This window comes from Adiantum capillus-veneris, chromosome 6 (genome assembly GCF_014529385.1).
Source record: "Adiantum capillus-veneris isolate H3 chromosome 6, ASM1452938v2, whole genome shotgun sequence".
Lineage (NCBI taxonomy): Eukaryota > Viridiplantae > Streptophyta > Polypodiopsida > Polypodiales > Pteridaceae > Adiantum > Adiantum capillus-veneris.
Window position 1 is genome coordinate 49,722,136 of NC_140936.1, and position 12,733 is coordinate 49,734,868.

At 44.9% G+C, this 12,733-nt stretch overlaps 1 protein-coding gene across 1 annotated transcript in view; it reads right to left on the bottom strand.

The window, feature by feature from the left end:
- Positions 1-10,505, bottom strand: part of LOC147455484 (uncharacterized) — a 59,792-nt gene extending 49,287 nt beyond the window's left edge. Inside the window, exons 1-3 of the mRNA XM_086514255.1 lie at positions 10,212-10,505; positions 7,807-7,983; positions 6,859-7,117 (exon numbers count right to left, since the gene is read on the bottom strand). Coding sequence (XP_086370381.1) covers positions 6,859-7,117; positions 7,807-7,983; positions 10,212-10,430 — 655 coding nt within the window. The 5' untranslated portion in view covers positions 10,431-10,505. The remainder of the gene's footprint in view (positions 1-6,858; positions 7,118-7,806; positions 7,984-10,211) is intronic.
- Between the last annotated feature and the right edge of the window lie 2,228 nt (positions 10,506-12,733).

Consider the following 12,733-nt stretch of genomic DNA (forward strand, 5'->3'; position numbering starts at 1 on the left):
AGTTGTACTTTGCTCAAAGACTAATCTCTCTTGACACGGAACAATGAACTACGTCGTGTCGACACTTGAATTGTGAAGTGTTTTTGAAGTGAATCTCTTTTGTGTCGCGACAAAATCTAGACTTGGGCTGTCCAAGTTTGTTACAGCCCAAGTGCCCTGTCTGCTCTTTGATAGGACCGGTATGCTTTGAGAAAAGCACACGCCTGATGCTCTGATCCCATTGTCACGGGTTTGGGCACCCCAAGTCGACAATCCGACAGGAATAGGAGAGAATCACTTAAAATACTTCACAACTTTAAAATCACAGTTCAATTTGGTCGACACGGCCCTGCGTAGTTCCGTGCCCAAAGAGATTGGCCCCAAAGACTGGCGGCCCTTTCGGTACTTCTTTATATTAATGTTGAGCAAAGTACAACACCCGAAGGGGTCCTCTGCTCTCAGACTCTACGTTCAGATGCTCTAGAGAGTGAGGCCCCTAAGGGTCCTTATAAATTTACAAGGGATGCCAAAAGCAGAGCCCCAAAAGCAATCAAACTCAAAAGCAAAGTGTTCCAAAAGCAATTGATCTCAAAAACAACTAGTCAAAAGCAAATTGCGGAATTTCCGTATTGCTGCCACGTTAGCATGTCAACGCGTTATGCAAAATTTATGTACTGCTGCCAGGTGGCCTGCCAACGTTATTTTTCGGGCCTATTGCCACGTCATCGTCTATGTCTGCGGGTGGTCATGCCATGTCACCATTTTGTGACATCTGATGTGACATCCATGATGGCTAGTCTCTACTAAAGACGACTCCTTGCTGAGAAACAATCTGGTTTCCCAAGCGAGGGTCGAAGTACACACACCAACCTTGATGAGAAGGTAAAAGAGTACATCTCCCGATGAAGGCATGCTAATCAGGTGGAATAGCCTCATCAACCTCTCATACGAGCAGTAACACATCTGCGGATCCCGTAGGTAGCTCCAATAACCTGTGCCCCAACCTAGGAACGATCTGGCCAACGGTGTAAAGAGCACGCTGGACCGTCATCACATCTAGCCCAATCAATGCGAGTCCTCGCCTAGCTGAAATTCTTCTCAATCTATCACATATGAATTCCATACAAGTGGCTGCCTCGCTACCTCCTCGACACAAGAAGGCAGGTGTCCAATCAAACCAAGACGTAATTCCTTCCAAATCCGCAGCAAGCAATGCATAAATGGTAACAAATGGGACGTATCAAAAGGTACATCTATGAAGATGAATTTGATCGTTGGCCACAAAAACACCGACACTATCTAGAGATCCAAAACAAGGAGAGGTATGTAACAAAGCATGGTGCAAAAATTGTTTCCAAGGCTCTGTCCCTAGAAACAATCCATGAACTATGAGCTTGGCAAGCAATGCCTTGCTCTGTAACTCTGGATCAATAATCCCCAATCTTCCCTCCTCTCTGGGCACAAAGACTGTGTCCCAATGGACTCGTGTTCTAGTGTCAATAGAGCCATCTAGACCACCCCACAAAAAGTTCCGTACAAGGCACCTCAAACGCGCCATGATGCCTAAGTGAAGAGCCATGCAGGATGTAGCGAACCAAGCCGTCGCCAGAAGAGCCACAAGGGCCCTGCCAGCCAAAGATACATGCTAGGATAACCAATGGCAAAGTTTCTTCTTGATAAATTGTAGTAGGGACGCAAACTGTTGCTCAACTGACACATCAATGCCAACATGGAAACCCAAACATCTGCAAGTTTGCTCTCTAGGTGTAAGGTGCAACGGAAGTGAATGTTAAACTTTGCTCAAGATGAGTGCTCCGAACTGTGCTCAAGGTTCCTTTTACTTAAGGAAGGGAGAGCCTTCCATTCCTTTAATGAGAGAGTGCAAGTGATCACAAACAAAGTGGATAAACATTGTGAATAAAGGTGCTCAGATTGAGAGATAGGGAGAGAAGAATACGACACCAGAATGTTGTCAAACCCTCCTCCAAAGGCCCCACTCTCTATGGCGAGAGCGGTCTACTATTGATTGCACAAATCTCTACAATGCTATGGACTTGCCGACGATGTTGACAACGATGAGGACGACGACGAGACCGGCTGAAATCTGGAAATGCTAATGGCTGAAATCTGCAAATCTTTATCTGCTGAATTCTGACTCTATGTCGGTGATGACGGCAATGACGACGATGCAATGACGACGCGCTGAAAACGCAGATGCTGAAATCTGCGTTTTCCGGGCTGAAACTGCAAACGCTTGCTGATCTGACCCTGCGGCGAGGATCTACTGCGGGAAGGTGAGATCTGCAAGGTTCGAGACTTCTACTGCGGTGTCTGACTGCTGAAAACTGAAAACGCTGATGCAAATTGTGGTCTTGTCGCGGAGAATTTGCAAAACGCTAGGCTGTCATGCTGATGCACAAACGCTGGGGCTGAATGTTGTGCAGATGCAAAAACGCTAGGTTTCATGCTGTGGTCTGCTACTGCCGAGGCTGATCTGCCATGCAAAAGCGCCAGGACCTACTGCTGATGAAAAAACGCTAGGCTTCTGCTGTTGGCAAAAACGCTAGGTTTGTTGTTGGGGAGTCTTGCTGTGAAGGTGCTTGTTGAACACACGGTTCCTGCTGCCTCTTCTGCCCAAAAGTGCTAGTGCTAGGGTTCCTTATCTACTTGCATGGCTAAATTGCCCTACCCAGTTCCCAACAAAAGTCACTTAAAAATAATAAGTGAAAAATGACTAAAATAGGGAAAATAGGTCTATGCATTGTAAAAATGCTCCTGATGGGTTCTGATGGTAATCTGATGGTCATGCTGTGTGCAACAAGAGGATATGCATCTACTCTAAGTGTCTGGACATGCACGGTCTGTGAACAAACTCACAAAAGTGCCAGAACACTTCCTAAGCTAGGCTAATTGAACTAAATTGAACCCATGTCATGAAGTAGCTTGTCCACGTACACATAGGGTTAGATGTGCATGTGACATCCCCTCCTTTTCAAAGTGAGATACTGGTACCGAACTATATGGCGTCGAGGGAGATCGCCACCATTGTCTGGAATCTTGGGAAGGACTCTTCGCCGGCCACTCTGCTGCGTGGGTCATGCAATACTTGAACTTCATAAAGGTCTGCAACGCTTGCTTCTTTGGGCCGCGCCGAAAGCGACACAAAGTCATCTGTGGCTCCTTCAATGCTTCAAATTCGTCTATAGTCATGCGTCTACCTTCTTCAAGAATCTCCGAGGCTGAAAATTCATGAAACCACTTCCAACACAAAAACATAAACATACCCATTCCATGTAAAGTGACTGGAAAAATTCTAGTCTTCCTAAAAAACTGTGCATGCAATGTGGATGAACATATAGAAGGAGTGCCAAACCGTTCATCAAACACACGCAAACAATGGGGTCGAAACTTGTCTTTCTGATCTAAATCAATCAACTGTGGCAAATCACAATGGAAATGCCAATGCTTGATGCTCAATCCTTCTTGTGCTCTTTCTGAGACTGTGTGATGCCAAGGAAGAGACATGGAATGCGAATTCCTTGGGTGCAAATTTTTCATGAGTAATCCACATACATTCGTGCTCATTCATGAGTGAATCGTGTTCATCATACAATATGGCATGCCTATGAAAAGGGATCACATAAAGACGATGACTAAAATACAGGAAACCGTCACGAATGAAACACTCGAACAATGCATACTGACTAATCATGGGCATACACAATACTTCTTGTGGGGGTTCCTTAGATCTTGACTCGAGAGCTAAGATCGGTTCTTCGTGATTGATCGAATCTACAATGAGGTTAGCTTCACTAGAAAAAGCATCAACTAAACCATCATCCTTGTGAACAATCACATCATTATCAGGCAAATCATCACGCTCGTGAATAATCACACCTTGATCATGCAAATCATCATGCTCGTGAATAATCACATCTTGATCGTGCAAATCATCATGCTTATCATTATCATCCAAATCATGTGTGTCGTGCTTTGGAGAAGAAAAGACTGAGAGAGTCTCCTTCTCCTGATTCTTGTCAATCTGCGCCTGCACACTAGAAAAGAGTCGGAACAACTCTTGCATGTGTTGGGCTCTCTACGCTTCCGCCAAGCGCGCTTGCTCGCGCTCACGCTCTAAGGCTGCCATTCTTTCTTCGTGTTCATGATCCAATTGTGCCTTTCTTTCTTCGGCCGCCAAGCGCGCTTGCTTGCGCTCACGCTCAAAGTTTGCCTTTCTTTCTGTTTTTCTTGCTTCACGTTCTAACTTCCTGTCCATCATCATCTTGTCGAAAACCTCCATAGAAGTTAATGCAATCCTTGGCGTAGATAGGAAAGGGGGAGGGTCGGAAAAACCTCCTGGTGGGGAAAATTCTTCTTCACCTCTTTCATGCTCATCACCTTCATGCAAAGTATCCATTCCGCTTCGGGTGATGACCATACACTGAGATCTTTGGTTCTTAAGTTCACGAGGAACTTGGGTTCTTGTGGGTCTTGGGTTCTAGGGTTTCTTGAGTCTTGAGGTTCTTGAGGTTCTGGAGTCTTGAGGTTCTTGAGGTTCTTCTTTCGCTTGCAATCTATGTTAGAGAAGAATCTTCTCTTTACCCGAGCTCCTCTATTTTCCGCGGGCGCACCCCTTGGTGGCAGCCTTGTGCTCACACCAAGGTTGCTTTTTCCCACCTCACGTCGATTGGCCGGCCGTTAAGTGCATGGTCAGCTCTCAATGAGTGAAAAGAGAAACAAGGGGAGGCTGGACAAGCCCTTCTTTCTTGGGTTTCTTGTCACTCTTCAAGACACGATTAGGAGTCGACACGCCCAAGAGGACTTGCGTTACATGCAACCGCAACAAGCAAAAAAAATTATGTGGTTCTTTCCTCGAGTGATACAGAATACTGCCAAAGCTCTGATACCAATGTAAGGTTGCAACGGAAGTGAATGTTGAACTTTGCTCAAGATGAGTGCTCCGAACTGTGCTCAAGGTTCCTTTTACTTACGGAAAGGAGAGCCTTCCGTTCCTTTAATGAGAGAGTGCAAGTGATCACAAACAAAGTGGATAAACACTGTGAATGAAGGTGTTGAGATTGAGAGATAGAGAGAGAAGAATACGACACCAGAATCTTGTCAAACCCTCCTCCAAAGGCCCCACTCTCTATGGCGAGATCTGTCTACTATTGATTGCACAAATCTCTACAATGCTATGGACTTGCCGACGATGAGCACGACAACGAGACGGGCTGAAATCCGGAAATGCTAATGACTAAAATCTTATGTCGGTGACGATGGCGATGATGACGATGCAACGACGACGCGCTGAAAACACAGATGCTGAAATCTGCATTTTCCGGGCTGAAACTGCAAAGGCTTGCTGATTTAACCGTGCGGTGAGGATATGCTGCGGGAAGGTGAAATCTGCAAGGTTCGGGACTTCTATTGCGGTGTCTGACTGCTGAAAACTGAAAACGCTGGTGCAAATTGTGGTCTTGTCGCAGAGAATTTGCAAAACGCTAGGCTGTCATGCTGATGCAAAAACGCTAGGGCTGAATGTTGTGCAGATGCAAAAACTCTAGGTGTCCTACTGTGGTCTGCTACTGCCGAGGCTGATCTGCCATGCAAAAACGCCAGGGCCTGCTACTGATGAAAAACGCTAGGCTTTTGCTGTTGGCAAAAACGCTAGGTTTGCTGTTGGGGAGTCTTGCTGAGAAGGTGCCTGTTGAACACACGGTTCCTGCTGCCTCTTCTGCCCAAAAGTGCTAGCGCTAGGGTTCCTTATATACTTGCATGGCTAAATTGCCCTACCCAATTCCCAACAAAAGTCACTCTCTTTTGAATAAGATTTTGAGGACCAGATGCTTTTGAAACTTGATGCTTTTCATGTACTCCTTTTGGATAGGTCCAAGGCCTTTAAATATGTACCATGGGCTCATTCTCTAGCATGCTCCCGTGTGGAGGTGCATAGGATGGAGTGCCGGCGTTGTACTGTGTTGAAGCAATATAAAGAAATACCGAAATGGGCGCCAGTGTTTGGGGCCAGTGCTCTCTGAGGGTGGAACTCCGCCACTTCGTGTCTCGTGTGTCGTGCATCTCTTTCAGTTCAGTTGTTATTTGAAGTGCTTAAAGATGTTTAGTCAATCGGTTCTTTTCTATTGGCACGTGGTGCCCTCCCGTTACAAGGCATCTCTCCTCTGTCAAATATGTGTTGTAAACCTGAAAGCATAACGGAATTGAGTGCATCCCAGAACTGCAAAAAGAAACGTCTAGTCAACCGATCCTCTCTGGGACAAGAGGCACCATCTAGGCCAACCACTGAGTCATGCATCTCCTACGTAGAGAATTGCATGTTACCTACCACTTGTTATTCGTCTTTATAATGCAAATTTTAGCATTATTTATAACGCAATGCCCTTGAATGAAAATATATATGTAGCTCCTACCAAATATGCTGAATCTTAGTATTATGCATCCTAACCCCACAACACCAATTTGTTTCTTCTTGGCATCTCTGAAACGAAACGAAACGAAACGCGTTGAAACAACAAAACACACGAAACACTTCTTGTTACTATGTTGCTGTTGCAGAACAAAGCTAAGGGAACACTTATCTGAACCAAAGAACTTGACCATCCCTAGAAGCAATCAACAAGGCTAGGCCTTACTAAAGCATTTGTAAGTTGTAAGACAAGAAAAGGGTGGAGAGGGAGAATCTCCGCACTCAAACCAACAGCCCCTCCTCAATTCACAACAAAGACTAAGAAGAAACACCCAATGGACAAGGGAACAGAAACAAGAAACAGGCATGCAATAGACATGCAAGCACACATAGACAATTACGCAGACCACCTCACAATGTGCACACACACACATAGAAATACATACACTGATTACCTTGCAATGCAGCAGGTGGCTTCTCCTTTGAGTTGTGATTTCTCTGCCCTGACTCGTGGAGACCATGGAAAGGAGGAGGACCACTATCATCCTCTGCTCGCAATCCTTTAGTAGTTGTCAGTCGTGTAAGCCCAGAGTATTTCCGTTCCATCTCCCAGCTTTCATAAAGAGCAGGAACATGCCCGCCCAAAATATTGAATGAGCGAGCATCCCCTAATAAGAGGCCACTTTGCATTGGTATTGTGTTCTCCAGTTTAACCTAGTGAGTAACCACACTCTGCATTCAGATCCTGCCTCTAGTCAGACATCCATATGGGTTGCCACACTTTTGATCAAGAATCCAAAGCTCAAAAGTAAACTTTTAAAAGGACAAACCCTACAAGAGTATAACAGTCGGTCAGAGTTTAAGGACACGGACCCTGAATGTCTAAAAATGGGCACCATGTTTTCCTCTAATAACTCAATATTTAAGCCCTCAACAAGATATCCACTCCCAAAAACCAACAAAAGTGCAGAATATTCACATCGCTAGATGAGCAGACACCCTTGAATAATTGAGCCAGGTGCACAGTAACACCACAAAAATCTTGCTGGACCTGGCCCCTGGTTAATATGACGAGCATTACTGACAAACCAAGGGAATAAAGCCTTACAGCTCCTGGTAAATTCAGTGTGAGAAACAAGTATTTAGACTCATACACTGGACCTAAATTGACGTTACAAAAGAAAAATGACCTTACTAATATACTCGTAAAAAAATGAGTGCACGCATGCTTTTCTGTATTTTTACAGAGGGCATGCAAAAAAAAGGATGTGTGCAAGGACATACCACATTCAACATTGACCAACTTATCACATGCGCATCACGGGTGGGAAGGCCCACAGTAAAAAACTATAGAAGTATATTGACGTACATACAAAAAATGACAATTCTAGAAAGAGGTGTACCTTTGTTCCAGGTGCTGTATCCACAGAAAAAGCAGGCATGGAATGGTACTCGATCACAGATATAACAGTGCATCCATCTGTGAGATGAATGCGCAGCAACCGCCCATCGAGATGTGCATGGCCAGTTCGTAACAAGGACTTGCTACTGCCCTGACATATATTTTTTGCTGATACAACCTGATTAAAAAAAAGACGGTGCCACCATATCGCGTAAGGACAGATTGATAATATTGAGATTTGGAAACTTAGTTAGAGACAAGCTAACCATCAAAAAAATCTGCCTATATCTCTCGTCACCTATGACTACGGTGTCACAAAAGTGATGGCATATCAGCCTGTACAGAAGTGCTGAACTGGCTGCCAGCATAAATGACATGGCATGCTGTACAAATGCATCAATCATGAATGTGGCAGCTTGCTCAGATGCAGTGATGATGTGGCAGCCATTACAGCAGCTTACAGATGTAACGCAACACACACAGATGCTTTTCTTGGATCCCCTACAGGAGAAAGTCAATAGTTTGCTTTATCCTGACCAGTTGTATTGGGGTGCCTTTTCAGCAACCAAGAGCAATAAGCAAGAAGCCAGCGTGCGAACTGTAACTCAGATTGTAGAGAGCCAGCTCTGAGGGCAAGATTATGTTGCAACCTTGTTCATCAATCAAGAAAGAAACATTAGGGGCGCCTAGTTCAGAGGCCAATCTATGTGTGAGGAGCAATCCGCTCTTCTTAGTCTCCAAGCACACATGTTTTTGCAGGTTCACGTTTTTCAAGGGTCTTGTGTTTTTAGGTCTGTTGCCACGTCATCAACCCGCAAATTGCGCCAAGATTCCCAACTGTGTTTCACAAGTGGCTGCGCTCAAACTTGGCTTCACTCTTCCGGACCAGCTCCAGCTCAGCCCTAGCTCTATGCTTCAAAGAAGAGAACGACTTTGAAATCTGGATACATCTGAAGAGATGATAATATGTGGTTATGCCGCTCACTCCTGTGGTGCTCAATTTGATGAGACTAGATGTATTTTGACTCTATCGGAGCTTCTTCATCTTATAATGATATTGATCCATTCCACATATTGAGATCGTTCAGCCTCTTCTACTTTCTATCACCACTCCTACCTCTCTTAATGGTTCCCCTTCACCCTCTCCATCCTCCATATCCTCTCTTGGTATTACACATTCTCTCTCTACTTCAGCTATTCCCATACCCTCTGTGTGAGTTGACACCGGTGGTACTTCTACTCCTTTATTTTCTTTTCAAGAGAAGACACGATTGGATCACTAAGTACTATGGGTCCTTGAGGATGCTTGGGTCAGCCTGTCCTCAAGGAGCCGTACAAATCAAAACATAAGCTTAAGGTCATCTAAAACAGTCGTAGAGAATGAACAAGGGTAGCGGAAGTGAATGTCAGCAATCTCGGCCTCTGACACTATAAGAAACGTAATGGTGTGCAAGCCCATCGTCTCAAGAAAGCTGGAAATGCTCCTCCACTGCCCTTGAAGAGCCGACTAAAGTATCCCATCGACCGTGAAGAGTGTGAACTAGCTTTGTCCAGTTACCACTAAGTGTATCCACGAAAGTGGCAGGCTGACCACCAATAACATGCAAGCATCTAGCCTTTAACATCATCCACAAGGTGACTGCAACCACAGAGCGAAAATGAGCTCGCAAGGGTGTGGCTCAAAAGCTTGCATCGTATCTGGCAACATACGCAATGTGCCCCGTCAGTAGCCAAGGTCCGTCAACAAGAAAACGGGATCATCTCCTTCTCCTCAGAAGTAAGGTGGGATCCCGGGGACTGTAACAGCCAACAAACTGCACCCCAAGAGACAAAACCCAGGCAAACAGCCACCCAATAGAGCAAGGCACAAACAGCTCACCAGACCATATATGCATGTAAACAAACCCAAAAACAGTGCCTAATAGTCTCCTCTAGATGTAAGGTGCAGTGCATACAGGTCCGATCATCGCCAACATTGCCATTTTATGTCCCCACTGGCAAACCAACATGAACCATCAACCACATGAAGTAGAGTATACCACTTCTACTCCTATATCCTCTATCACATGCGGAGCCTGAGGTTTCTGCTAGATAGCTCTCACTCTGCTCCAAGATTATTGTCTATCAGATTCTATGATCATGAGTAGGTTTCGTCATGCGTGATTCACAGCATGCAAATTATTCTTAAACGTCACAAGTTTCTGAGCACGTAACAGGTGGTGGAGCCAGATTCTGTAGAGAAGGCCATGTCTCTCTCATTAGCAGCCCTAATTGTTGTGGGCAATCCCAATACAGCCCTCCTAGCTGAAACAATAGCCACCTGAGCGGGCCTTCTCACTTTTCAAGTCCTTGCATGCTTCGGGTCCTAGGTCAATATTTCAAATCGAGGCATACACAGAGAAATACCTGCAGCACCAACGGTCCCTGAAGGCGAGAGATGCGCTGAAGCGAAAGGGCGTCAGGGAGGGAAGGGGAGCCCACATCTTTGAGGTCAGAATCAAGAAGCTGCGCTACAAGTGCATCTCGAGCTGTGCTTAACGATGGCGACGGGTCATCATCACCCACGAGATCTAGTAGCGCTCGCGGCTTGATGTGCCAACCTGACTTACGCAGCTCCTCCTCCATGGCCAAATCTTGGCACAGTGAAAACACCAGCTTAAATGTACTCTCTCTCTCTCTCTCTCGCAATGAGTCTCGCTCTCTCTGTTTTGATTTTGACTTGTTACAGCCGAGTCCCACTATGCATCGGTTGCATTAATGGTATATAATAAAACTTACAATATTGTGGTCACATAGTAATATTTTGATATTAGTGATATGAAGGGGGCAACACCCTAGAAAATAGGTAGTACCAACGTTGGAATTAGGCCGAATCAAAGAAGATCCGCCTGGCACTGAAAAGGAAAAGGGTGTCAAATTAAACTTAAAATATGGGTGAAGTGGCACGTGGAGGAGAGAGGTGGGTGAGATTTCGTTTTGAATTGAAAAGGACAAATGGGGAGCCGCAAGACAGTCGACGCGCAGAAGGTGCAGTGAGATGGCGGGGCATGGCGAAGCTGTGCGAGTTGATGCGGCAGCATAGGTGGTAGGAGGCCGCGAGATCAGAGATGTGCAGGCGGGGAAGGATCCATTTCTCTCTGTCACTGTGTCTTAAGCGACAAAGCCGATATGCTGCCCATGCGCTGCTGTGATCACAGGCAGATGCTCTTCGGGGCTTTGTGGAGAGTCTCTCTCTCTCACTCTCTCTCTCTCTCTGCTGCAGCAACAAATCCATGCAGAGCAACACAATGGTTGTCTGTGTGTGTGTGTGTGGGCGCCGCTGGGGGCGGGGTGTTTTGAGGCGGGGGAGGGGGGGTGTTTTCTGTTCTTGCCAAGGGCCAGGACGGCTTTGAGCAGAAACTCGAGAAGGGGGCATCTAGGAAGAATCGCGTTAATAGTAGTGCTACTCATACTTCTTATTTTCTTTCTATTAAGGATTCTGTTTGGAAAGTGTCTTTGACTTTACTTCACTTGCACATTCACTTTTTGTTTATATTTAAGATATTCCAAAGAGGGACACTTTTTTGGTAGTATAGGGGACTCCAATTTACTTGTTTTAACTTTTTAACCTCACTAATACCGCAAAAACATAGGGGCATTGATTCTTTGTAATCTAGGTTGTTCTCACCGTGTCTAAGAGCGCTAACCTGTATCTTTAACTGTTTTCTTTAATTCACAGTTCTACTTTCTTCAAAAAAAAAAGCATAGGGGACTCAACTCTTACTTCGTTAGCGATAGATCACCGTTTGAAAGTCCATACAAATGATTCTTGTGGATGCTCTTACGAACAACTTACGTTTAGAGTGGTTTGCACATTGCATAGAGTTGATGGGTGTGGGGTGAAGCCACTATCATGCTTCACAGTTGTATTGGTTATGTACATAGTTTTGTTTTTTGCTACACTTAGACAACATTGGCGTTGTTAAGTGGGAGGTTGTTAGGGTAATGGTCAAGTGGCCAATTGGACATCCACTAATTCATCTACTAACTTTATTCTTCCTTATCAATAGAATAAGGAGTGTAGCATGCTACTACCAGCTCCATCCAATATATGCCTTGTGTCCTTCTTCAAGCACATTCCCAAGGACATTCTTCTAAAGAAATGATAATCTAAGCATCTATGTAGTGGCTCTATCAATGAGGAATCCGAGATGCCAATCTGAAATGCTAAGAAGCTTGAAGAAACTACGTGAATGGCCTCTTGATCAAGGCCAAAGGATACAAATAATGAGGCCAAGCTTAAAGAAATGTGAAAGCTATAAATAAGAGCTATCTACAACCAGTTGGTTCAGCACATAGCGAACAATGAGAGCTAAACTTGGGGTACTTGCTATGTCAAAAGTTGTTTATTTTTACCATATACAAGTGGTAGTGATGTGTGTGAACACACTTAGGGCTGTCGAGGCTTTTTTTCCCTCACTAGGAGGTTTTTCCCATTTGCCTTGTATATATGCTCATCACTCTAAGGCTAGCACACTAAGTAATACTACTCTTTGTTGTGTGCCTTGAGCTTCCTTTGTCTTCTCCAAGTTGTGTGTGTTTCCCTGCAACCCTATTTCCAACAATTGGTATCAGAGTAAGTTGCGTCCTCCCCGGCTTGGTCGCTAGCATATGCGTGCTCACTTTTTCAAATTTCTATGAGCTTTGGTGAGCGTTAGCAGGTCGACAAATATTTCAAGAAATCTTGAAGAGCTTGGTCCACTCAGATTTTCCATTCGTCCCATTTCGGCCTCTGTTTCCACTATAGAGAGTACTATGGAGGAAATTTCATCCTTTTGTGTAGAATTTATGTCACTGTCGTTTTCTAGATAACATGCCCCTTACAATCTTCTTTGGGTTGTGCTATATAGCACATGTTAGTCCCACTTTGTTTTTCCTCTTTTTTGGCA